This window comes from Sylvia atricapilla, chromosome 10 (genome assembly GCF_009819655.1).
Source record: "Sylvia atricapilla isolate bSylAtr1 chromosome 10, bSylAtr1.pri, whole genome shotgun sequence".
In the NCBI taxonomy this organism is placed as follows: domain Eukaryota; kingdom Metazoa; phylum Chordata; class Aves; order Passeriformes; family Sylviidae; genus Sylvia; species Sylvia atricapilla.
In genome coordinates, this window is record NC_089149.1 from 14,060,458 (window position 1) to 14,087,527 (window position 27,070).

The 27,070-nt window shown below is 50.3% G+C and overlaps 1 protein-coding gene across 1 annotated transcript; it reads left to right on the forward strand.

Moving 5' to 3' along the window:
* Positions 1 to 20,422: 20,422 nt before the first annotated feature.
* ADIPOQ (adiponectin, C1Q and collagen domain containing) lies at positions 20,423 to 26,683 on the forward strand. The gene is made up of 3 exons (XM_066326022.1): positions 20,423 to 20,716; positions 24,241 to 24,460; positions 24,907 to 26,683. Exons 1-3 carry the CDS (start codon positions 20,600 to 20,602, stop codon positions 25,431 to 25,433), a joined length of 864 nt encoding a protein of 287 aa, XP_066182119.1. The 5' UTR covers positions 20,423 to 20,599; the 3' UTR covers positions 25,434 to 26,683.
* The last annotated feature ends 387 nt before the right edge of the window (positions 26,684 to 27,070 follow it).

Consider the following 27,070-nt stretch of genomic DNA (forward strand, 5'->3'; position numbering starts at 1 on the left):
ACATCTGACACGGTCACAGTGTTCTGAAGTTGTGCAGGGTCTTTCTTTTGTTGTCCAGAGGAATATTCTGAGCCAGAAGTTGTTTTTACAGGAGTATTATAATTTCGTCCTCTCTCAAATTCAAACAATCCACATGGCTCAAAAATCCAATGAGCTTGGTCTGGGGCTGGCTCAGTCATCCTGTTTGATTGTCAGTCTATAGTAATTAGACTGTGCACAATAAACCATTTCATTACAAGGCAGTCCAGAGTCAGACCCTGAAAAAAAAATACAGCCACTCTGGTCAGCACCTGCCATTAGTGGTAACAGGACGTTTCAATGAAAACCAAAACCTCCAACATGAAAACCACTCATTTCAAAGTGCTTTTATTGATGGAATTCAATAAAAATATTTTTCTTACATTTGTTAGGAAAAAAGAAACTCCACCCAAAACAACATGCAAAAGGCTTGTTGATTGGAAAAATAAAGTCAGGAAAACATTTTAAAGTAGTTCTCATCAGGACATCCAACTCCTCAGAATCCTGGACAGATGCAACATCTCCTACAGAGATGTCCCAGCCCAGCCCAGCCCAGAAGTAAGAAACAGCATGTCCAGACTCCCTATCTCATACCCTACCTGTTGTGTGCTTGTGTGGAGCTGCAGAATTAGGAGCTTTCTGAACTGAACTCAGCCCAGTAGTCTAAGAAACCTTTAAAGATGCATCAAAACTCAGCATACATTGAACAGAGAAAGGTGGCCTCGGCAGAAATCCCCATTTTCAGTGTCCTCTGGGCTGTGGAGTGTTTTTGTACCCACCTTGTGATCCCAGCATATGCAGGGAGTGCCTTGGGTTGGGCCAGAGATTTTGGGCTGTGCTCCTCAGAGGGTGTCACTTCTCACAGCTCCTGCCTGCCCCTGGCAAAGAGAGACAGAGATGGGGGCCTTGCACAGGCTCCATCCACACCTCTGCAGGGTGTTCTCATCAGATGGAGCTGTCTGACTCTCTACAGCAGGGCTGAAATTAAAACATGTATTAGGCAGAATTAAAAAAATTACTGCTTATCTTCCTTTTTAGTGAACTCATGATCAACCAACTCATGTCCAAACACATGCCATTCCTGCCTGCTTCTACAAACTCCACATTACCCCTTCTTTCCTGTAAATCCTGAGCTGTGCTTTGAATTGATGGAAGTGTAGGATTTCTTCCTGCAGTAATCAGCTACCTGATGTTGAGCAATCCTGTGCTGGAAAGGGTATGGCTTTCACCACCCCTAGCAGGGAGGCTGCAGGATATTTTTGCCACGTGTCACTCACATTAAAAGTTTTCAATTTCCCTTTGGTTCTCCTGGGTATAGTTTTATTATCATACATATACCTGCATCCTTAAATACACTCTACACCTTCAGGTGCTGAACTCATCATCCTGAGCTATGCAAAATAAATAACTGCACCTTCAAGGCACAAATGTGGAAGTTTAGGGATAGATTTTAAAACCCTTAAAATTCCTGTTGATCCACACTCCTGTGGGCAAGAAGCTCCACCCCTTAGTCCCAGCAAGATGTTGCTTAACAAAGCAATGTGCAGATTCTGCATTTTTAAGATTTCCAGAGAATTGTCTGGGGTAGTGAGAGGTATTTGGTTTCTCCTTTCGTGACAGTGCATTGGAAATTCAAGTGCACTTCCTCCAAATTCTGGAGCCAGCTATTCAGGGGATTTTAAGATCAGCAAATAAAAATATTTCGTGTTCAGTCTTGATGTTGGTTTCCTCAAGAACTGCAAGAGAAGATTATTGCTAGGGTGCTGTAAATGCTGATTACAGTATGTTCTGTGCCCATGCTTTGAATCCTTGTTTGAGAAAAGACCATAGGTATCCAACAGGATGCAGCTATCTGATGTGCTGACTTTTTAAACTATGTCCAAAATAGGCCTAAAAAGAGCTCACACAGCACTACTTCAGCAGTGCTTGAAAAAGCACTTTCCAGGAATGACAATGCTTGTGAGGCTTGGTTGCATTGGTGGCATCACAGCAAAAAATTACTCCAAATGAGCCCTGATGTGACAAACTGGAGACTGGGACCATGCTCACCATGAGCCCCACACCTTCATGATTTAATAAAATATCTAGAATTTCTTCTACTAAAAGCATAGCATGGAGGTTGGTTGATAGGAAAGCTTGTCAGTCCATTCCCATAATTTAACATCAAGATGCACTGTTTTTGGGATGATTTCCAGAATACTCTCAGGGGAGAAAAGTCTGTAACTGTTCCAGTGCCTGGCCACCACATGACTCCTGTGTGTCAGACACTCCATGGCCACTGCTGCTTGTATGACAAGGATAATTGAAGTTTTCTGTCTTTAAAATTCACAGCATGCAGGCTTGTTTTAGAGAAATTGCTGTCCTTCACCATGCTTCTGGTAAACTCACCTAGCAGTACTACTATAGGTGACTGCAGGTTTCTCATTAAAAAAAAATAAAAATGGGAAAGAGAAGGTGCAAAAACAAAATAAAAAAGCAGCACATCCAGATAGATTTTTAGCCCCACTGTCAGAAGCATGGCTCCACTCATGCCATGCATATGGTGCAGGACAGACCCAGCATTTCCTTGTGAAACCTCTGCAGTGTAACTGTAGTTACAAACTAAAATGTTTGTTAATATAATAAATAAATAAATAAATAAATAAATAAATAAATGTAGTTACGAACTAAAATATTTAGTAACTGAACTAAAATATTTGAACTCTAGCTTATGCTGGTTACACCTGTGGGCCAGGATCCAAAAAACCCTTTCGTCTTCCCACTGTCCTGCAAAGTGCAGGCTCTGATGGCCAGGCCACCCGTGCCCTGGTCCTGCCACACCCTCCTTTGTGCTTCTGGGCACCCGGAGGGACCACTCCCCGTGCTGGTACAGGATCCAAGGGCCAGAGGAGAGCTCTGCCTGCAGTGGAATGCTCCTGATGGCAAACCCTGCTCTGCAGGATGCCCGCCAGCACCAGAGCACTTACAGTTCAGCACAGAGCACCAGAATTACCCACAGCCCACTGGGAACCATGCAGCTGAGGCAGGAGAGAAGTGATGTTTATCCTGCCAAAGGAAAACACATGCAGGATTCTTCTCTGACCTTGAGATTCCAGATAAATAAAGGAGTCAGGGCAAATAAAGATGTCACCGGTTGATAACGCATGTGCAGGAATTTCAGACAGTGATTTATACTGACTGGTATATTTAACTGCAAAACTACAGTCACAAGCAAGGCATTTGGGAACCAGCACTCCTTCCTCCTAAGGCCACTCTGCCCGTGCCATTTGCTCTGGTTTGCTTTAGAAGTGTTTAAGTGAGGCTGTGGGGCTGCCTCCCAAGCTTCCACACAGAACCACCTTAACACCTCACTGCTTTTGTGCAGAATACTCAAGAAACTCAGGTACAACCTTCTGCCTTAGTGGGCACCTGTTCAAAGTGCCTGATACAAAGAGCTCTCCAGCCCACAGCCTTGGCAGTCCCCAGGCACGGAGGGTTGTGCTCAGAGCACAGCCTGGGTGCCAGCCCCGTGCCCTGCAGTACAGCACAGCTCCCTGCCTGCAGCTGGCCATGCCTGCAAAGCAGCTGCACACCCGGCCTGGCAGCACCAGCCCTCTGCTCCAACTCCCCTCATTCCCAGCTCAGCTCTGCCGGACCCAGAGCAGGGTGAGGATGTGCCCTCTGTCCCCCTCTGCAGCTTTCATACAGAATGGATGCACCTCTTCACACAGGGGAGGGACTGCCTGGTGCAGCAAGTATAAATGCAGTGTGGAAAATAATAATAAAAAAAAAGCCCAGTCTCCTCTTGGCACTGACTTAAAACTGTCGCCTCCTTCCCAGCCTGATGAGCAATACAGAAACCTCCCACCCTGCACACGTCTGGGGGTTTGCTTCTGCTTTCACTTTACTTTAATGCTTCCCCTCCTTGCAAAACTAAGAGGGAACTTTCTAAAGCTGAGGCAAATGGCAAACCTTTTCCATTCCCTGCTCACTTCTGACCCTGTTTCCCTTTCCAGTCGCTGAAGCAGAAATGGTGTATCAGGAACTTCAGCCTGTTCTTAAATCAGTCTCCGTCTCACCCACTGCTTTCTGCAAGACTGACCCCAGTTACCTTGATTTTATACATGCCAACAACAACCCTACTCCTCTACCATCATTTGGGTGTGTAGGATCATATTTCTTCACAGTTGCTAGAACTATTTTCTTTCACAAGTTTTAAGTGCTGCCTGATTGGCCCATGCTTTCTTGATATATTTTATTTTTAATGCCACAACAATTTTGTCTCTCACACATGTAACACTTTGTTCCTATCGGTATTACAGCATCCTTCTCCTCTTTCTTTTCCCATATTTCCCACTTCTAAGGAGGAACACCTCAGCCCCCATGCCCAAACTGTCTTGCAAGGTGCCTTTCTCATATCTCCAACACTTGGGCTCTTCTTGCTCCCATTAGATTCTGAACTGCTTCTGACTGGATCCTGTCTCCATAACCTTTCCACAGGTTATTTTTATGACTGCCTGGCTGTGATCATGGCTTTCTGAAGCATTTCTAGAGCTGTGGGCTCCTCAGCAAAGCCTCCCCTGCCCCATGCAGCCTCTTGCCCACTCTTCCCCTGCCAGACTGCCTTCACTGCTTCCTCTTAGTCTATCTCAACCTCGGGAAGTCCCATTTCCATCTAGGCACAGGCAAAATCCCTGGCACAATGTCTGTCCGTGACACAGGTGGGAAGCAGTGACTCTCCAGGCACAGGCATCAGCACTTCATGGCCAGCTCAGAAGCTCAGCATCCTCTGAGCTCCTGCTCTCCTTCGTTTCCACAGCTGTAAGCTGATGAGGAGGTACACGAGCTCAGGCCAAGCCCTCTTCTCCTGCTGGTGAGGGCAAGGTGGCAGCAAAGGCAGCACACCCTTCCCCAGGGACTTGTGTGGGGCCAGCCCCAAGGCAGGGGAAGGGACGGCACGGATTCCATGTCAGCCATCACCCCATGGCTGTGGTGCCTCTAAGATCTGCTGAGCAATTCACCCAGATTTGGGGGCTGCCGTTCCAAGGATGATTTATCTCCTGCCAGGGAGGTAGCTTGTGAGTGCAAAAGGTGGAGCAGTGATGTGGATCCATGTGCTGCAGGAAATGTCAGAACATTTGCAGGGCTCAGTGAACAAAGGCTCCCCATCAATGCTCCCAGGATGTCTGCAGGAGCACAGGGCCCCCAGGGGCAAGGCTTTCCCTCCAAAGGTAGTGCTGTGATTAACTGTCTAATCAAAGGAGGGGGCAGAACGTCTGCCCCTGCAGCCTGCCCAGCTCAGAACACAGGGAACACAGCCCTCCTCTCTCCTGCACCCTTCATCACAGTTTTTAAGAATTCTAAGTGTCACCAAATCTATCTGCTTAGAATTTCCCCATGCCAGAGAAGATGATCAAATACATGCTTCTTAATAATTTATGAAACAAAAGCTCAGACCAAGCCTGGTTACTCCAGTCTCCAGGGGCATCCTTCAGGGTGTCCTTCCACCTGCAAAGGCAGCAGACCCAGGGCAGGAGTGCTCTGTCTGGGTGCACAACACCCACTCCCTGGATGCCAGCACCCTGAGATGTGCTGCCCAGCCCAGGCTCTGCCCCTCCACATGCCCGTCCATGCACATGAGACTGTTCACAGGCACTGTGCTCTCTGCCCCTTCTGGAGCTTTATCCTTCCATCTGTTTGTGCACAGACAAGACACCGACTGCAAATCCCCAACGCCCCCAGCTCTAAATGGAGTGATCTCTGCCCCCTCAGCTCACATCTTTGGCATCTCTTCTTTTCAAGATACAACTTCAGAGTCAGATGTGACTTGAGAACGTTTCACACAATGGTGTGTGAAGGCGAAGCTGTGAACTGAGAAAACATCTTGCAGAAACGAGGCTCACAAAGGAAGGTGCCTTCCGCATTACCTACAATAACACAGGAAGTCTCACTGTTAGATACGAGCAACAAATAATTTCACTTTCTCAATGGCCAACTGAGGTCTAAAAAAAAGTTTAGCCTCTTATAATTTCCTGTTTCCACGCTGTCAGGGTGCATCCCCCTCTGACCTCTGGCAGCAGATTTGGCCCTGGTTTACCACAGGGCTGGTGAAGCCCAATGTCCCCAAGGGGAAGAGGTGTGCCCACCAGCCTTTGCCATGCAGCAGATGGATAAGCACCAGAGCCCCCTCCATGTGCCTGGCTGGGAAGAGGGAGCTGGCCTGGACAGCATCTTCCTTGAAGGAGAAATGAAGGAGACCTTTTCCCAGGTCTGCTGTGTTGGCAGCCCTGGCGCCATCCCATCACGTGTGAATATTCACCCCCCAGGAGCCCAGGGGCAAGGCCAGGCTCAGCACAGCTGGAGGAGGAGGCTGAGGTTTGCAGCCCCATCTGAAAAGGGTTGGGATTGCAAATGCCAGAAGGCTTCAGCTGAAAGGTGGTTTGGGTTTAGAGCAGCTGTTGTTATTTCAGCAGCTGCAACCTGAGAGAAACGTGCAAACCTTCCCCTACATTATATTAGTAATTGTCCAAATCACATTGTCCAAATCACGTTGCAAAGTCCTTCCTAGAGATCACAGTGCTGCAGGGGAAAAAAGGTGAAGGTCTAAATGCAGAAACATGGCAAGAGGTGAGAAAAGCAGGTATGGAAGGTGGAAGAGAGTAGCTATAAAATCTAATCTAGCTCAGGCTTTCCAAAATACTTGTGACAGTTGAAAAAGATTCAAGCAAAAACTTCAGCTTTTCAAGGAGGCAAAGGGAGCCTGAAAGGGGAGATGAATAAGAGCCAGATGTTTTTATTTAATATGTTTAAATCAGAGGCAGGAGGTCTGCTCAAAAGCGAAATGGAGAAGAGTATGCAGGTTATTGTAGTGTGCCACATAGATTTTAAAGATATTGCATTCATAGAACAAACTTTGAAAAATGTTGGATTTAAGAGAAACACCAGGAGCAGGAAACTTGTGAAGAAGCTTTTCTGTACAGCACAAAAGCACCCAAATGACATATTCTTCCTTCTGGAAGACAGGGGAAATCTTCACTCAGGATATAATGGGCAGAGAAATTTAAAAGAAGAGATTGCCAGGTATTCCTCCTCAAATACAGCAACCCACAGCTGGAACAGGGCAGTGTGCACAAGGAGTGGGGCTCTGTGGCTGGGTGGGAAAGCAGAGCAATGTCACAGCAGACCAGCAAAGAAACATGCCAAAGGGGGCAGAAATACGAGCTCTGAGGAAATGCTTCCTGCAAAATTGACACCAAGCTAAAAGGTAGTGATACAGTTAGCACGTGGCTAGAGTGTTATGAGTGTAAATGTAGCAGTCTCTAAGGGTCCAGCCTTTGCAGAGAAGTGGCTAAAATTAATTATGGAAACTGCTCTTCAGGGGTGTTTTGTAAAGCAAAAGGTTTAATAAGGAAAAATAACAACATAACAAGCGTTACAGAAAACAAAAGACAAGCCCTGCAGAGGTGTCTGAGAAAGCCTCTGACACCTAGCTAACACACCCCAAAAAGCCCCTCAAGTCCTTTGGGTTCCTTCCTAGATACTGAATGTTCAAGGAGGGACAATCTGGCTCGCAGGCAATAGAGAGAAATACAGGGTTTGAAGGTTTGAAGGACGGTGACAGGACCCAACAGATTCTTTTCTCTTGGCACTGAGCCAATCACTGCCAGGAGGGTATCAAAGTTCCAAGGTTCTTTACCTTAGGGGGTGAGTTTTAAACTTTTCCCTTGCTGGGTGTGGGAAATGCATTCCTACAAGGTAGGAGACAGTCAGAAGGAGCATGGGGATGGTGGGAATAAAGAGAGGCCAGAGCCGGGCCAAGCTGTGAGCAGAGCTGCCACATGTCCAAGAGGCCAGATATAATCTGAGGGAATGATTAAAGTGAATGATCTCAAAGAAAAGTGAGAGAAACAACAGAGCTGGCTCCTTTTCTATGAAAAATCAAATGATGACAACACTTGTCTGTGTTGTGAACTAAACAAGTATGCAGAACAGGTATTTTCCTTTGCTTAGAAACAGAAATTTCCCACCAATTCCCCTATTTGGTGGTGTGAAAAATGAGGTTCACTTTTTATGTAAATTTTAAGAAATAGGTTTAATAGAAAATAAGACAATTAGGAGATAGAAAAAAGCAAAGTATGGCCGGCCAGGTGACTTGACATTCAGCCAAATCCACACCCTGCTATTTCAGGGGGTGGACTTTCTTTAAATACCCTTTCTATTGTATCAATCAGTTGAATATTCATATTTTTCCATAAACTAGTTTCCATATTCCAGGGACTGTTTTGCATGGCCCCTCCTTGGGTCTGCCTTTTTTAAGCTGCGTGTTTCTGGACTGTGTCTTCATCATCACCTCCAGCTTGGGCCTTGGTCTGTGCTTTCTTCAGATGGGAGATGCTGATAGCTGGTGTATCAATAGCAGAGTCTTCTTTACATGTTCACTGGATGTTATCCCAGCCAAACTGACAGTTTAAACAATTACTATATCACTACTACCACTATGCCTCATTTTCTTTACTAACAGCAGAAATAAAAACTTACATCCTTACCACGAAGTTATTAATCATATAGTACACATTTTGTGAAAAGCCAACTTTATAATAGGCATTTATAACAGTGGTGAGGCAGGCAGCAGATGCTTTTCCACACTGGAGGCTTCAGCTGATTTTCTCCAGGGCTAAAAACAACCAACCTCATCCCACCCTAAGATCTCCCAGTGCCCTTAGAAAGGCACAGCTTTAGGAAACAGCCATTTGGGCTCGCCCTGTGCCTCAGCCCTTCCGCAGGCAGGAGGGACACCATAAACCTTAGGGTAAAATAAGCAACATACTGATGTGCTGATAAGCAATAGAAAAACACAACCAGAACTTCATAAGGCTTCTGAAAGACCGTTTCTGATTTAAAAGCTAACAGCAGCATCTTAACAAGCCTCTTAGAGAACAGAAAAACTGAGTGATGACTGTGGGTAAATTCCCATCCGTTGCAAGGAGTCAACCAGGCCTCCACCTTCACAACCAGACTAGACTCACTGGGAAGAGAAAGTTTTGCCATGAAATGCAACATCCCAGTCTCTGCTGCAGCTGCTCACTCTCTGGCTCCCCTGCAGAAAGGAGAGGGGAGACTGGGGGAAGCACGTTCCCAACTCAGGAGCAAGAGAGGCTGCAGAGGGGCTGACAGCCCAAACAAGGAGAATGGAGCTGAGCAATAGTGAGAGCAAACCACAGCAGAGGTTTCCGTGCTGCTGCTGACTCAGCGGGGCTGAACCGCCGGGTTTCACTGCCTGCTCCAGAGAGGAGCAGCAGCACAGAGGGTTTCTGTACCTGAGGCTGGGCCTCTGTGCAGCAGCTCAGCAGTGCTGGTGGAGAGGAGCTGCAGCTGAGCCAGGTTGCCATCCGTGCTCCTTTCCTCCCTCTCGTCAGCACTGCTTCCTTATCCACCTCGAGTAAATCTCATCATGCATGAGGTCTCCACCACAGCCCTGTCCTTGGCCATACAGGTTGGTCTATGCTGCCTTCTGACACTAGCAGTGGAAAACACGATTCCAGTGCTGCCAGGTTCATGGCATGCTCAGGACTGGCTGCAAATTAGAAACTGAATGTGCAGAAGGTGAGGAAAAAGCAAACACTGGCCAAACAGTGTCAGAAACAAGAGGAGCAAGGTGATGGACAGAAGTTATCAGGACAGGGACAGAAGAATATTTCTTCTGGGCAGTGCAACATGGCCAATGCTCCTCTTTGATATGCATGTATGAAACCTTCCTGCAGGTGACAAAGCTTTTCTGCAAAGCAGGAGAGCCAAAGCTTTGGACCTATATGTGTCCCAGGTGAGGCAGTGGAAGTCTGTTGGGAGAACAAGAGAATTTAACTGTATTTATTCCTCTTCAAAAAAATCAGGTAATCTCAGTCTTGGAGAAATGCTTTAGCAATGTCCTTGGGGCTACATTTTTTCTCTATTCTCTATTTCAGAGTGTCAGAAACCCTGCATTTTGGAGTCATTGCAGTGCAGCCAGAGCATGCTGTCCCAGAGGAAAGGGCTGGTGTAATACCTTGCTCTCACAAACTGGAAAATGCTATCAAGGTAGCAAATGCTTTGCCAGGGTGGTGGCAGGGTTTGCTGGGGAAATGTCATAATGTTTTTAATTGAACCATAAAGACACACGCTGTGTGAGCAGCAGTCACTGGGGGACACACGCAGAGATGCTGCTTTCCTACTTTCCAGAAACAAATACAAAAGAATTACCAAGAAATGAAGTCAATTATTTTCAGAGGTAGCAGGAAAGGCACCATGCACTGAGGGGAGAGTGGGAGACAAAGAGAACCCAGAAGCAAAAGCGGTACAGTGAGGGATGCCAGAGCCACTGAGCACAAAAGCACCCAGATTATCTCCAGCACACACACGCTGGCGCTTCAGGCTCATCACAAACCCCCATGGCAGAGCTGTGAGCAATTATTGCTGGTTCAGCTGCATATAAATATTTGCAGAGAGCAAGCTAAGAGACAACAAACAAACAAGCAGTGGGGTTCGGGGACTGGATTTTGCCCCATGCTGCTGCACATGCCCCAGAAACCCTGCAGGGACAGCAATGGCACTGGCACAGTCTGCTGCCCCATAGGGGCAAGTGACACTTGCCTGCATTTTGGGAAGCAGATCAGAGCTGCACAGCCACACGGGGCAGGTGAGGTCTCAGTCCCCACATGCCATCAGCAGTCCCCTCCAAAGCCCCTGGTGGGAAGTTTGCCCAAGGGTTTTCCTGCTGAGAGCCAGTGGGATGGAAAGGGCCTGGGGTCAGTGGGCACTGGTGCCCTGCCCTGCCGGGGGAAAATGAGGCAATGCCATTTCTGCCTTCAGTTCTGTCACCTTAAACAAGCACAGGAATGGCTTGTGCCATTAGAGGATTTAAATTATTTTTAGCTGAACCACTTGCCCACTGCAGTCCCAGACTGCAGGCCCTGGGGTGTTTCTCATGAAGAATACCTATATCATATCTCATTTGGATTCTCTGAATTTCCTTGCTCTTTCTCTTCCCTTCTGGCTGTGGGAAAAAAGGCCCTTTCTTGCTCCTCTCCTCCTGTCAGACACTCTGTCTGATGTCCTCATTTCCATCTATGAGCCAGCAGTATGCTTCACAGGCAGAGCCTTGTGGATGCAGGCACATGAAAAGGAAAAATCTAAAGTACTGAGGGGAATTTTCCATGAGGTGGATAATGTGTATCATGAGATGGATACGTGTAGCTGCATGGAAAAAGAAAGCATCTAAGCTGATTGTTTTTATTTTCTCTCTTTGCTTTTCAGAGAACCTCTGTGTCAACTGAGCAGAGACACAGCAGGGAGCTGCTGCTTGCTTTGCCAAAGCAATGAGAAGGAAAAGTCTTTGTTAAAGACACCACCCTCGTAGGGATTTTAAATACAAAGGAGATGAAATTATCCAGTTGAACCCAATCCACAGAAAACACTGCAGTGACAAGCAGGAGGAAGGGGAGCGCCTGGCTGTGGGCGATGGGCCAGGCAGGGACATATGAACCACATTAAAAACCTATAAAGGAGTACCAGAAAATGTGTTTTATATAGAAGTACTTTCACTCCCACCTGCCTGTCTAGCTCCACAGCTTTTGCAGGAGGAGACTCCAGTGATGCCAAGGAATGGCAGGATCTGAGCCCAGCACACCAGGGCACCCCGAGGCTCCCAGTCAGGGTACTCATCTTGCCAGGGGGTCAGCCAGGGCCCAGCAGGAGGCTGGGTGCAGTGGCAGGAGAGCTCAGGACATCTGGTTTGCCCATGGGCTCAGTGTCCAGGTCCCTCAGGACTGCCACGTGAGCATGGAAGCTGTCTCCAGCCCAGGTGAGCAGCACCAAGGGTCTCATGGCTGCTGTGTGCCCGGGCAAAGGGTCCCTGGCATCCAGCCATGACTGAGCTCCAGCTCAGGGGCACTGGCACAAACCAGCACAAGTTCTGTGTGTGTGCTTGCAAAGGATTTTTAAAACATCAGGTCATGGCTCTGCCCAGGCCATGCTGCAAGCATGAAGGAGCAAGCTCTCAGTAGGCTGCTGACCACAGCCAGCACCACAGCCTGAATATCCCCTATCAGTCCTCCAATTCTTCACATCTGCTGGGACAGGGGATTTGCTGGGACAGAGGCTCCCAGTCTGCTCCCAGCTCCCAGATCTGCTTGTACACTCCTGGCAGCCACCAGGCAAGGTGCTGCAGCCACAAGGGCTGCTGGGTCAGCTGGCTGCCACCCGAGCTGCCAGACTGCCTTTCCAAAGAAAGGTGCCTTTGAGAAGCCAGAAACACGTAAAGTGGGATGGCTGAGTGAACTACCATTGTTTTTCATGTGGAAGAGAGGCAAAGTGGAGGCAAAGTCATTTGATTGCGGAAAACCCCCCACAATTTACTGCTAAAACCAGTGACAGTGTGGTTACGACAGCTCAAGTCAGGAGAACAAGCACTTATAAAGTAGAACAAACACTTATAGTATCTTCAAAATATTGAAGCCTTTATAAGCCCTATATAAGCCTTTATTAGTCCTACAGTAAACACAAACTCCTCCTGCAAAGCACAAAGAAATGTCCTATCAAAAGGGCATGGATGTGTCATTCTCTGTGACTTCCCAAAGAGCACTTTGGAATGATTTATGCCCAAAGTAAAAACACCGGGTAATAATTTTTTAATAGATTTATAGTTTCTTTGTGAAGCATGCATCACTCAGATTAAGCAATGATATTCCCCATTATAGAAAATGTAAGATTCCTAATGCCTTTAATTAATCACATCCTCATTTCTAATTGAGTAGATTGTGGTCATCTCTCATTGAGTAGATTGTGTAGATGAGAGAAAAAGCAAACTGTTATCCCTTAGCACCTCACTGGTGTTTTCAAAGATTATTGAATTTGAGCACAGACCCTCTGGAAGGCAGGCAGGGAGTGATCTGTGAACACAGTGACTCAGTCTCATTGGCAGCTGGATGACAGTCCAGGAGAGCCCAGCACTGGGACAGGAGCCCCAGACTCCAGCAGGCCAGTGCCAAAGCCACCCCAGGCCGTGTCCCACATCCATCATCTGCAAAAGGCAGGGACTCGGCTAATGCATGGCAGAGGTTACCGGGCTGGTGCCTCGGGATCAATACCTCAGTGAATGGAAAAACTGTTTTGGCCAAAAATTGTTCTGCTGAACTTGCATAATGCACAGCAACGTGTGATGGGATGGACTCATCCCCCCTGTGGGCTCCTGACTTTCACTTGGGTGCTGGGGTAACCACAGACATGGATGGCATAGGCTGCCACCAGGCAGGGCTTCCATACACAGCAGATGAGAGCTGTGGTTTCTAGAACCATGAGGAGCCCTGCCTGCTCCCTGTCTGTGCCCTGTCCCCTGTCTGCTTCCTGTCTATGCCTTGTCCCTGCCTGCTCCCTGTCTGTATCCCGTCCCCTGCCTGCTCTCTGTCTGTGTCCTGTCCCCTGCCCGCTCCCTGTCTATGCCTTGTCCCTGCCTGCTCCCTGTCTGTATCCCGTCCCCTGCCTGCTCTCTGTCTGTGTCCTGTCCCCTGCCTGCTCCCTGTCTGTGCCCTGTCCCTGCCTGCTCCCTATCTGTATCCCGTCCCCTGCCTGCTCCCTGTCTGTGCCCTGTCCCTGCCTGCTCCCTGTCTGTGCCTTGTCCCTGCCTGCTCCCTGTCTGTGCCCTGTCCCTGCCTGCTCCCTGTCTGTGCCTTGTCCCTGCCTGCTCCCTGTCTGTGCCCTGTCCCCTGCCCGCTCCCTGTCTGTGTCCTGTCCCCTGCCCGCTCCCTGTCTGTGCCCTGTCCCCTGCCCGCTCCCTGTCTGTGTCCTGTTCCCTGCCTGCTCCCTGTCTGTGTCCTGTCCCCTGCCCGCTCCCTGTCTGTGTCCTGTTCCCTGCCTGCTCCCTGTCTGTGTCCTGTCCCCTGCCCGCTCCCTGTCTGTGTCCTGTCCCCTGCCCGCTCTATGTCTGTGTCCTGTCCCCTGCCCGCTCCCTGTCTGTGCCATGTCTGGGGTAAAGGAACAGAGAGAGTTAAAGAAAATCCTCTTGTGAGGAGTCCTGAATCCCAACTGGCTGCTCTGTGGAGGGCTGCAGATACCCTGAAAGCCCAGTACCAGGGTGTGCCATGAACCTCCAGCATGCCGTGGCTCCTTGCTGCCTGCACTGGACCCCAGCACGGAGCCACCAACCCCCCCTCAGTTTCTGCCAAACCGCTTGGGTTTTTGGGGATCCACGTGCTCCCTTTGCCATCAGACCCAAAACAAAAATACTCTTCTGGTTCTTGCAGTTCCCCTGGACACCCCAGCAACACCCCAAATCGAGAGCAGCAGGTGTGAAAAGAAGAGACATGGCCAGTGATGGGAAGTGGTGACAAGGGGAGATGATGCCATTGCTGTCCCTCAGCAACCAAAAGCAAAGAAAAATAGGGGACTGGGGGTACACACCTTTTTAAAAAGGACAGAAGTGTGATGTAGACTGGGAAGACCATGGAAATTGTGCTGGGATTACCTGCACCACATTGCACGAATGTTGCAAAGCCCCAAAGCCCAATTTTCCTCTCCCATTTTGTTTCCAGCTGCCTGGGGTCACGGCTCCCTCACCCCCTACTGCCCACCACGGGCAGAGAGAAGGGCCTGGCTGTCCCCGGAGGCTGCTGGAGCTGTCCCCGAGCTCGGGGGCTCTTTGGGGTATTCCCGCTCCGGCAGCCTCGGCCTGGCGGTGAGCTCCATCTATTGTCCAAGAGGCGGAGGGGCTGGCTGGGATAACTGTGCGAAGGAAATGCGCTTTTCCTTGCCTGAATGACTCAGAAACGCTCTCCTAATAAATAATTCCTGTACTCTGTAGGAATGCGGTGCCGCTGAACGCAAGCAGCCTGCGGGAGGCTGCGTGGTGAGCAGCAGCCGGCTCCCCTTCCCTGTCTGCTCATTTTACCGGGCAAGTGGCAATCTCATTAAGACTCTCATTACCAGCTCAGCCAGACAGAGGCGCGCTCTCAGGTGCCTCGTCGGAAAGCCGCGATCCCTGCAGGGAGTGAAATCCGGCAGGGGATGTCACTCACGGGGCAGTGACCCGCCTGCCACATCCCTGAGCTTATTCTGGCCCTTGCCCAGCTTCTTCCCAGCCGGGAGTGAGCCCAAAGGAGAGCAGGCTGTGCTGAAAGCAGCCAGCAGTACCTGGCTCGGCCGGTGTGGGAGCAGAGGGGAGCTGGGTGCTGTCATGCAGAACCCCCTCCTTCCCTTGGCCAGCCTGCGGAGGCCAAAGCAGCGCCCTGAGCTCACAGGGCAGAAACGAGCGCCCTGGGAATAGCTATGACATTAATAAAAGGAGCTCTGAGCAGTGTTCACGGGGCCGTTTCCTGGACGAGCACGTCTCGATGTCCCTTTCGGCATGAGAAACCCTGCTGTGCCAAGATCCTTCGCCTCGTTAGGAGCCGAGCAGGGATCCCCTGAGGCCAGGGAAGTTTATTTGCAATTGCCAAGAAGAGAAACACGCTGTTGCTCAAGCCTGGCAAGGAGCTCTTCTGTCCAAGCTGCCCATCACAGGGGAAAAAAGCCTGTTTGTCCGTGTGAAATGGGCCGAGCAATCGGGAAGCCCAGCGCTGAGCAGGAGGCTGCACTCGAGCAAAGGCAGAGTGTGACAGCGGGTCCCATGTCCTGCAGCCAGGGTCCCCCCAGCCCACCAAGTGGGGAATGTCCCCTTCTCCCTGGGCCCCAGGCTGGCTCAGTGTCCCACTGTGCTGTGTACCAGAGGCCTCCTGTCCCCCCAGCCCTCACCACGCTGCCATCGGGTGAGCGGCCACCCTGCAGGGCCCAGCTGGGCTTTCCCATGGCCACAGAACACCCATGTCCCCTGCTGCACACCCAAACAGTGCCTTGGGCACTGCTGCCAGAGCTGCCTGGCCCGGCACCAATGCCGCCTCCCCACGTCACGGAGCAAAATCCAGAGGGAACTCAGGGCCCGAGAGTTTGTAATTCATGGGAACAAAGCCATGAGGCTGTAACAGGTCCACACGTCCCGCTGAGGGCCCCTGTGCCTCCCCGCTGGCACTGATGGGGACATGAGGGGCACACATGAATGTGTGCCCAACGGGAGCAGCTTCAGGGGAAGGGGCTGAGCCGGCCCAGGCCGGCAGCCTCCGGCCGGGCACAGCGACAGTCCCGTTAATAATTAGCCACTAGAGGGAAGTCCAAGGCTGTCAGGGAAGGGTTTGGGCGCACGAGGATGTCTGGGATCACGGGGAAATGCAGTCTGAGGGGATGGCAGCGCAGAGCATTTTACTGTTTTCCTTCGGAGCTGGCTCCTCAGCACTCGCCGCTGTCTCGCAGCCATTGCAGGTGCCCCTGAGGCAGTGGCAGGAAGGGGCATAGAGCCTGTCTGGGGCACAGAGCCTGCCTGGGTATAGAGCCTGCCTGGGTATAGAGCCTGTCTGGGGCACGGAGCCTGCCTGACCACAGAGCCTGCCTGGGTATAGAGCCTGTCTGGGTATAGAGCCTGCCTGGGGCACAGAGCCTGCCTGGGATACAGAGCCTGCCTGGGTATAGAGCCTGCCTGGGGCACAGAGCCTGCCTGGGGCACAGAGCCTGCCTGGGCACAGAGCCTGCCTGGGTATAGAGCCTGCCTGGGGCACAGAGCCTGCCTGGGTATAGAGCCTGCCTGGGTATAGAGCCTGCCTGGGTATAGAGCCTGCCTGGGGCACAGAGCCTGCCTGGGGCACGGAGCCTGCCTGGGTATAGAGCCTGCCTGGGACACAGAGCCTGCCTGGGGCACAGAGCCTGCCTGGGGCACGGAGCCTGCCTGGGGCACAGAGCCTGCCTGGGGCACGGAGCCTGCCTGGGTATAGAGCCTGCCTGGGGCACACAGCCTGCCTGGGGCACAGAGCCTGCCTGGGTATAGAGCCTGTCTGGGGCACAGAGCCTGTCTGGGACACAGAGCCTGCCTGGGGCACACAGCCTGCCTGGGGCACAGAGCCTGCCTGGGTATAGAGCCTGCCTGGGGCACAGAGCCTGCCTGGGGCACGGAGCCTGCCTGGGGCACAGAGCCTGCCTGGGACACAGAGCCTGCCTGGGTATAGAGCCTGCCTGGGGCACAGAGCCTGCCTGGGTATAGAGCCTGCCTGGGGCACACAGCCTGCCTGGGTATAGAGCCTGTCTGGGCACAGAGCCTGCCTGGGGCACACAGCCTGCCTGGGGCACACAGCCTGCCTGGGTATAGAGCCTGCCTGGGGCACGGAGCCTGTCTGGGGCACGGAGCCTGCCTGGGGCACAGAGCCTGCCTGGGCACAGAGCCTGCCTGGGGCACAGAGCCTGCCTGGGTATAGAGCTTGCCTGGGGCACACAGCCTGCCTGGGTATAGAGCCTGCCTGGGTATAGAGCCTGCCTGGGGCACGGAGCCTGCCTGGGGCATGGAGCCTGCCTGGGACACAGAGCCTGCCTGGGTATAGAGCCTGTCTGGGGCACGGAGCCTGCCTGGGTATAGAGCCTGCCTGGGTATAGAGCCTGCCTGGGGCACAGAGCCTGTCTGGGCACGGAGCCTGCCTGGGTATAGAGCCTGCCTGGGGCACAGAGCCTGTCTGGGCACGGAGCCTGCCTGGGTATAGAGCCTGCCTGGGGCACAGATCCTGCCTGGGTATAGAGCCTGCCTGGGGCACAGAGTCTGCCTGGGTATAGAGCCTGCCTGGGGCACGGAGCCTGCCTGGGGCACAGAGCCTGCCTGGGGCACAGAGCCTGCCTGAGCACAGAGCCTGCCTGGGTATAGAGCCTGCCTGGGGCACACAGCCTGCCTGGGGCACAGAGCCTGCCTGGGTATAGAGCCTGCCTGGGGCACACAGCCTGTCTGGGGCACACAGCCTGCCTGGGGCACAGAGCCTGCCTGGGTATAGAGCCTGCCTGGGGCACGGATCCTGCCTGACCACAGAGCCTGCCTGGGGCACAGAGCCTTTCTGGCCACAGGAGGGGCTTGGCTGGAGCTGACTCAGTCCTGCTGTGCCCTGGGCCAGCAGCACCCTTGGCATGCACACTGTGGACCCTGGCAGTGAGGCCGTAGTCCCTCCAGACAGCACCAAAATAGCAGGGAGCAGCCTGCCAGGCCGCCTGCCAGACAGCATCAAGCGTTTGGGCCATTTTTAGCAAAGTGGGGAATGTGTGTTGTTTCTGGGACATGTGGTATCCAGGGCCAGAGGGAAGACAAGGGAATGACCTGGCATCCCGGGGGACGGTGAATCAGAGCACAGTGCTCGGGACAGATCCCAGTGGAGGAGCCCCAGCTCTGGAGGGGAAGAGCAGTCTCAGGAAGGGACAACCAGGGGGACAAGGGTTCCCATGGAACTGGGCTCTGTGGTGGTGCTGGTTTGATCCTGCTGGCAGAGGACAGTGGTGGGCAGCTGAAGGCTCCTGCCCCAGCCCCATGGCACAGACCCTGCCAGCAGGGCCTGGACAGTCACCAACCTCCTGCTGAGGCAGCCATCCCAAGCGACCAAAGCAGCTTTCTGCCCCTCAAACTACACCAGCAGGGATCTGACAGAGCACAGCTGATAATGAGCCTCTGCTCTATTTTATCCCTGTTTATAGATGGCTAAATATAACCTTGTGCTTATATTTAATTCTTACTGAAAGCTGCAAGCCACAATCCATTGAGTCAGGTTTGTGTTTTTCCTATTGTCTGGCTTGCATCAGGTCCAAGAGGGGAAACATCCAGGCTCAGCAAAAGGTCTGTAGCCAAGTTCGGTACTGGCAATGTGTCCCACACAGGAGAGCTGGTGACCATGGAGCAAAGCAGAGAGGGCATTGCAGGATTTGTGAGCAGCAGCTTTCTCTGTGCCCTCAGTCCACCCAGAGCTGGTGTCCCTGAGCACACTGCAGCTGTGGGCACTGCCAGGACAGCCCACATTTGGTTGTCACCAGGCAGAACCGAAGGCATTTTATTTGTTTTCCTATCACATAGCCAGAAGCAGCTTCCTGATTGTACAAGATCTCCCTCTGCAGCAGGAGCAGGAGCCAGCACCAGTCTGCAAAGTAAGTGTGCAACACGCTGTAACTGCAAGCCAGTGTGCCAGGGGTTATATCAGCTGCTGTACCCCCAGAGATAAACGGTCCCTTCTCTTCTGGGTGGCAGGGATAATGTTTGGGAAGATGGACCACTGAAAAGTGTATCACTGTGGTGTTTCCCTGTCAACTGAATTGAAAGACCATGAGGTACTTGCAACACTACCTGTTAAACACCTCAGGTCCAGTCCTCAACTCCTGGCAGCCTAACAAATATGCCAGTCATTCATTTTGGGGTTCAAGCTAAAAGCTGGTAGGGAGGGGAACCAGCCTTGTCTTGCTCCCACCTGGGGCAGGGGCAGCTGAGAACCTTTCACTCCACAGCAAAAGCAGGTCCAATTTCAGTTCCAAGGTCCTGCTCCTCCATTCATTGTTCAGGAGACTTTGACAGAAACATTGGCATTGCACACACACAAACACACAAATGCACATGACCCTAGAAAATCACGTTTATAACAAAACAGATCCAACTAGACCACTGTGATATTTTACTGAGGTTGCATGAGAGGTTGTTTTAAGTTTCAACATTGCATGGAAAACCCATCATCCAACAAAACCTAAAAATATTCTTGAAATGCTGGACTAAGGGCTTGACCAAAGCAAGGCAGGCAGTTTTCTTGTGGCTCCTCCCTTCTGCACCTTCTCCTCAGCTTAAAAATTCATTCTTGCTGATTCCCAGCTCTACATATAAAAAGTTATTTATGTGCTTATTTATACATCTTTTTAGTCCCTCCCAATAGCCAGGTCTTGAAAACAACTTAGCAATTCAGAATACTGCCATGTGGCATTCACTTGGGTGAGTTTTCCCTCTCACAGGCACACCAGCTCCCCATGCCCAATTGCAACATCACACATCACACTGTTTTTTCCTGGTATAATTTTGGGAACTCAGGTTTGCCGAGGTTCCACCTAGCTAACTTTGAACTTCCCCAGAGCAGCTGCAGAGGAAAGCCTCTGCGAGTTACTACTCAACCTCTGCTTTGGGAAAGAGAAAGATACAGGGAAGAAAGAGACTTGGTTTTGACCTAAAGCCAAAAAGCTCGATAGGTGGAAAGCCATCCCAGGGCTGGAATTACTCCAGTCATTTACAATAGTGCTGGCACATGCTTGGGTGCCTTATAAAGGAACTTTCCCCCAGTGCTGCCCTCCCCCTCGGGCAGCTTTGCCCTTCTTTGGTGTGGCAGCAGCCTCCAGGCAGGAATGGTTCTTGCAGTTAAAAGGAGAAGCCCCGACTTATTCCACAATAATTCATTTACTAACACGCTGAAAGCCCCATGTGCGTGCATTGCTGCAGGCTGGACACACTTTCTGCACCAGCCATTAATAACATTTCCCAGTTTGCAGAGCAGCAGCCTGTGCTGGGCAAGCACAGCCCTGGATGAGCAGGCTCTCACACAGGCTCTCCAGCAAACCACTGCTCCTCCAGTTCCTGTCCAATTCCCAAAGCCATCTTTTCCCTGTAAGGCCATCTTCACAAGCTATCCCAGTGGATGATATATCTGTTCCAAAACTTAAGAGATGTCCAGGAAAAGTTAATGGGAAAACCCAACTTTTAGGTCAGCATGCGCAATAGCAAATGGAAAGTGCAGTGTCTGAGCTGACAGCTCCTCGTGCCCTTAGGGATAGCGATGCAATAGCCAGACTTCATTCTCTAAGCAGACTGCAGCAAGCCAACCAGGACTCAAAGCAGCTGGTAAGCATGATTTTTTTTCCCCCCTCCTTACTAAGTTCAGGAGTTTCTCTTCTTTGGGGCTGAATTGGACAGACTTTTTTGTTTGCAAGAAGTTTTCTTTCTTAGAATTATTCTCATAATAGCTAAGAGAGTATTTTAAACCAAGAATAGCTGGTCTCCATTAGATTCATACTCCCCTTTTTGGAAACACTATTTAGAGAACAGAACTCCTAAATCAAAAAGTAGTCAGGAACAACAGTGCGAAACTGCATGGCTGTAACAGCAAATACTGCACTGGCACCTTTCAATTCACCTCTGGGCAATTTGGGTTTGCCTAAATCTCCTTGATCAGTTCCTCACCAGAAACCTGCACCACTCACATTTAAGGTGTGAGCCCTCTGGAACAAGTAAGTCACTGCTGGAACATCAGCAAAATTTACGTTACAAGAATTACAAAAAGAAAAACTTTTGACATAAGGCAAAGCCCTGGTTAATACCCTTTGTGGGAAATTCTCCAGTGGGAAAACAGATGGATTTTTCAGTCAGTTTTGCACAGAAAGATGTGGGGGCTTAGAGTATATAATTTTTATATAGGGCTATCTGAAATTGAAATTCCGAATCATTATGCAGCCTTTAGGAATGGCATTGTTCTCAGAGATGCTGCAGTGGTTTCTGCTGGTAAAAGAATAAGCTTCATATAATGCATATGTACTTTTAATACAGCAGCTGCTAGGTAATCACTGAAAGCCACCAGCAGTACAAAGTTCATCTATTTCTTGTCCAAAAATACGACTAACATTCAAATATACCAGATTATTTCATGTTAAACTAATGCCAGGCATCAGATGGAACAACAAAAGGAAATGGGAAAGACTGAGTAAAGGGACTTCTAAACCAGAGTATAAGCTCAGATCTGGTACACACAGAAACTTCCCCTTTGTAAGACATATTTATGCCAGAGAACTTCTTGCCTTCTCAAGCACAGAAATCACCTGTGCTTGAGGTAAACTGTGGGGACAGAATGTGTTCTCTCCTTACATATCTCCTGAGAAGGGAGAGCACTGAGTGTGTGATGTGTGTGCACTGATGCTGGGGAGGGCAAGGCTCTGAGCCCTCTGGAGCAAACTGGCCAGGCAGCCCACAGAAAAGCTTTCCTGCAGCCCTGTTTCCTGCTCCTCACATCTGCACTGCTTGTGGCCTTACAGGAGGGGGTTATTTTGCACCAGTAGGAGACCTGGCTGTGGGATACACGCCTAAAATTGAGATAATATTTGAATTCTAGGCAGCACACCAGAAAGCAGAACTAACCCCAACAAAATCACCAAAACACGGCTCAAGAAGCACAATTTTGAGCCAGATTTTTGTGGATCACCACCATGTTTTAACACAGTTAGGTGTCCCCAGACAGCCTGTGCTGGTTTTGGAGGGGTACGTGCATGTGCCTGAGCTGGAGGGGACCCAGGCAGGGGGGACAAGGGTCCCACTGGGGCATGGCAAGGGGTCCATGTCACAATGTGACCACTATGCTCACCTTGCTTAGCAAACCAAGGCACTTTCAGGATTTATAGACATCAGTTTCACTGGTTCATGGACAATCACTACATCCCTTGCTGCAAAAGGACATTTCTCTTCCCAAAGTGCAGGGACACAAGAACACTGCCCAAGGCTCAGGCTATGCTCACTGGACTGCACAGCACCCTCAGCCCCAAAACTGCCCCCAGGCCAGGGCGCTGGTCCCATCTCAGAGTGCTGGGGGGCTGCTGGACTGCTGGAGCCTGGCTGGGTGGGCACAGATTTGGGAGCTTCCCGATTTTAGGTGTTAGGCACTGCCCACCAAAGTCCTTAAACAGAGCTTTTAATTTATTTTTTTAAGCCCCTTCAATATCCTTAATATCAATATTTTTTTGCAGCCAAAACAGAAATTATGGCAACCTTTTTGTTACTGTCATGGTTTAACCCCAGCTTGCAACTTAGCCCCACAGAGGCACTTGCTCACCCCTGCTACAGCAGAATGGGACAGAGAGAATTGCACTGGTAAAAGTGAGAACACTCATGGACAGAGATAAGAACAACGTAGTAACTGAAATAAAATAGTAATAATAGCAATAAGAAATTGTAATGGAAAGGAAAGTAACAGAGAGCTAAACCCCAAGAAAGACAAGTGATGGAAATGAAACTGGTTGCTCAGCACCAATTGACCAATGTCCCTGAGCAGCAGCCTGGGGCCAGCCTCACCCCTGGTTTATAGCTGAGCATGATTGTGGAATATCCCTTGGGTCACTTGGGCTCAGTTGTCCTGGCTGTGTCCCCTCCTGGCCAACTCCCTGTGTACCCTCAGCCTCCTCACTGCTGGGGTGAGGAGCAGAAAATGCCTTGGTTCTGTGCAAGCACTGCTCAGCAATAACAAAAATACCCCTGTGTTATCAACCCTGTGTTCAGCACAAATTCAAAACACTACCATGACAAAGAAAATTAACTCTGTCCCAGCACATTTCTTTAGCACAGTAACACCAGAGCTAATAAGACATTATTTAAAATATGACATTTGAATAGCATGCCTAGGAAAATCAACCCTACAAAGAAATTGCTCCAAAATATTATTTTTCTTGAAAATTAGAGTTAAGGGACTCAAATTGCCATGCAGTTGCTCACTTTTTATTGCTTATTATGCCGCTTACAATGCTCCTAACAGGACACCTTTACTGTTCCAGAGTATAAACCCTGCCCAGCACCAGTATCACACAACAATGGCAATTTTAAAATATCTTGTGTTCTAAGAACGTGACCCAAAGTCCACCAGGGGCTGGGAGCACAGGACAAAGCCAGGCTGGCTGCAGGGTGTCACCACCAACCTGGTTTTGGGCAGCTGCACTAATTACTCTGACCAGAAAAGCAGCCAGATTAAAGAGAAATACAATCCTACAGTGCCTAAACACTGCATAATTTGTCTTCCCATAATAAAAAAACCAATTTGGATGGAAAAAACTCTGGTATCATAATTTCATATTGTGCTCAGGGAAGCTGGGAAGCCTGGCTGTGGTTTCTGTTCCTGTTAGGTAGAGCCACGTGAGCAGGCTGTACATGCAGTGAGAGACCACCCCTGCCTGGCTCCAAGGCTGTAGAGGGTTTGAGACAACCTCTGCCAGACCTGTACCATCAGCTGCTCACTCACCCAGGTAGGAGTCAGGGGGTTTGTGGCTAATTGAGCAGAGCTTTGCAAGGAGATCAGCCACAGATCCCTGACATCTGCCATGCTGGGTCCTGAAACATCTGTGCCTGTGCAGAGCCCATGAGGGCTGCAGGAGTAGCTGCTGTTTGCTCTCTCTGCACTGGCTGTGCCCCAGCGGTCCAGCTTGACTCATGGAGCTCACGCCAGCAGCACACTGGAAGCAGAGAGGCCCTTGGGCCAGCAGAACCACTTTCCTTCAGATGTACTGACTCAAATTTAGTCTTCTGTGCCTGTCTGTTATTTGTGGGGAGGGGAGAGTGTTCACTTTTTTTTCTCTATTAACCTTTAAAGTTAATAAAACAATTGTCCACATCAGGAACCAACGATGAGGAGCCTGGCAGGCTTCCTGCTGTGCTCATTGCTGCTGCTGGCCCCCCACTCCACAGGGGTGGCTGCCCAGGATTCCCAGCCTGACCCCAAAATGCCATGTGCCAATTGGATGGGAGGAGCACCCGGCTACCCTGGCCACAACGGCACCCCTGGCCGGGATGGGAAGGATGGAAGAGACGGACTAAAGGGAGATAAAGGAGATGAAGGTTGGTGAGGAGCAGGTGGTATGGCAGTGCTTGAGTCCTCGGGCAGCCCCAGCCCCAGCCCCAGCCCCAGCCGCAGTCCCAGTCCCAGTCCCAGTCCCAGCCCCAACAGGTTTCATGTCTGGTGAGTCCATGCCTGATCTTTATCCAGATGGCTTTTGATTATCTCTCGGGGTGGAGATTCCATAACCCAAGTCCAAGAGTTTGGTGTGGGGTTGGTTTCCCCAGTTAATGATGTTTTTTCTGACATGCTGCTCTCAGCAGCTCTGCACACTGCCGGGGTGGGGGTGAGCAGGGTTTCCATTCACTGCCTCAGCCCCTGGGGGCTCTGGAGGTCCCTGAGTCCTTCCTTGGCTCCGTGCTGCTGAGCAGGGCTTACACCACAGCCCCATGTGCATTTCAGTAGCAGCTTCCAACGCAGCACAAACAGCTCCCACTCTGTCCTGCAGGTCCACAAGGTCCCAAAGGTGAACCAGGCCCAGTAGGAAGCCGAGGCTTTCCCGGACCTCCTGGATCTCCTGGAACTCCTGGAAGCCCAGGGCAGAAGGGCAAAGACGCCTTTGTGCACCGTTCTGCCTTCAGCGTGGGGCTGACGGAGCGAAGCCCTGCCCCCAACATGCCCATCCGCTTCAGCAAGATCTTCTACAACGAGCAGGGCCACTACGACCCCAGCACGGGCAAGTTCCTCTGCAACGTCCCTGGCACTTACTACTTTGCCTACCACCTCACAGTCTACCTGTCAGATGTCAAGGTCAGCCTCTACAGGAAGGACAAGGCCGTGATCTTCACCTACGACCAGTTCCAGAACAACAACGTCGACCAAGCGAGCGGCTCCGTCCTGCTGCACCTCAGCTCTGGGGACGAGGTCTGGCTTCAGGTGTATGGGAACGGGGACAAAAACGGGCTCTATGCTGACAACCTCAACGATTCCACCTTCATGGGCTTCCTCCTGTACCCTGACCCAGAAAACTACTGAAGTAGGGGGTGCTGCGTGGGAAGGGAGGTGGCTGAACCCCGGGCGTGTCCCGGGGCACTGGCGCTATAGCTATCATGTATTTACCAGAAAATTGCCTTTTGCAAGGGCAACGACTGCCAAGGGGGGACCCTTTCTCCTGAGAAATCAGTGACATCATACCTGTGCTTCCACGGAACCAAGAGTTCACTCCTACCTCTGCTCTTGCTTTCCTGTGGAAACCTCAGCCCAAAGTCAAATACCACTCCTCCCATGTCATGAAAAACTCTCAACATGGCTTAACCTTCCTTTAAATTTAAAAGTGAGAAGAGAAAAATTGATTGGATTTAAATATGACATTCTAAATTTCCCTTTTTCAGCCACCTAAATTCATTTAAACCAATAGTAGAAATTTTAGTCAGCATTTTAAAGTTTGAGTAGAAGAGGAAAAATACTACTCACAAAAGCAGAGTGCTGTTGTTTTCAGCTGGAACAGATGGCTCAATTTTTTGTAACTCTCACTTATTAGGGCCTTTGACTTCCACTCCTGGTTTGTTGTTTCCCTTTTTTTAGCCCAGATCTTTGAATATATTCAGGTTATTAACTTCCACTGATTTTAATCCTTTGATTTTCTTGTTATGTTTATCCCCTATTGTTATCTCTAATGTAGACAGCAGGCTGGTTTAGGGCAGGGATCTTCTCTTGTGATTTATCTGAGAAGCCTTGTGGGCACTGCTGAGGCCACACAACAAAAACAGCCCATCAACTGTGTGGTTTCAGGGGTCTTGAGGTGACCATCAAAATCCGGTCCCATCTCCCCTCTAAGTAGCTCCTAAATGCAGCCAGAAGTTAAGATCTGTCAGCTGTTTGCACTTTCCCAGGCCCTAAGTGTGCCATAAGCCATGGTTTGCCCACCAGCTGGGCAGAGCTGCAGGTGGTGTTGGAGCCTCCCATGTGGAGTGTGCTCCTGGGATGAGCAGCCCCTGTCCCAGCTTTGAGAAAGGTTACCTGAATGCAGAAGAGTGTTAAGGCTGGAATTAGTGTCAATCCCATCAAACTGCTCTCCAAGGAGCTTGCTTGACTTTTAGCTAAAAGAGGATTTGATGGTTTCTCAGATACATTCAAAGAAGACTCCTGCTACTAAGCTAACACAGATCAGAGCTAATGCAGTATTACAAGCACAAAACAGCATTAAGAGCTTCAACTGAAATTACTTGCAACATCATTTTCCACACTCCAGTGAACTACCACACTACAAATAAAAAACAATAAAACTCTCTTGATGAGAATGTTTCCACATTTTTGTGTGTGTGTGTGTTGTTGGAAAGAACTTGAAGAAAGGGATATATTTCTGACCTCATCAGGCAGCCAGGAAATATTTTTCTTTTTTTTTTTTTTTTTTCCCAGCAAGGTAGGGGCACCGTAGGCTGGCAAACACAGGGGTATCCCCCGTTTGCTTTCTCAAGAAACTTTCTCTTTAGAGAAACACTCTACATTTCATCAAGGCTTCAGCATCTCACCACCTTCCAGTGTATTGCATCCTTTTTGGGTAAGATGAGCTCTGGTTTTCACACTATTTCCCCAACCAAATACCTGAATCCAGCCTAAGTTGCCATCCAGAGCAAGGGCCTCTGCTGGCCCTGAAGGCTTCAAGCACACTG

Excerpts from the sequence above, each read along its gene's own strand:
- ADIPOQ (XM_066326022.1), top strand. The coding sequence starts at position 20,600 with ATGGAAAGTGCAGTGTCTGAGCTGACAGCTCCTCGTGCCCTTAGGGAT. Across the intron at positions 20,717-24,240 it reads ACCAGGACTCAAAGCAGCTG|GAACCAACGATGAGGAGCCT; the intron begins GTAAGCATGATT and ends TGTCCACATCAG. Across the intron at positions 24,461-24,906 it reads GGGAGATAAAGGAGATGAAG|GTCCACAAGGTCCCAAAGGT; the intron begins GTTGGTGAGGAG and ends TCTGTCCTGCAG.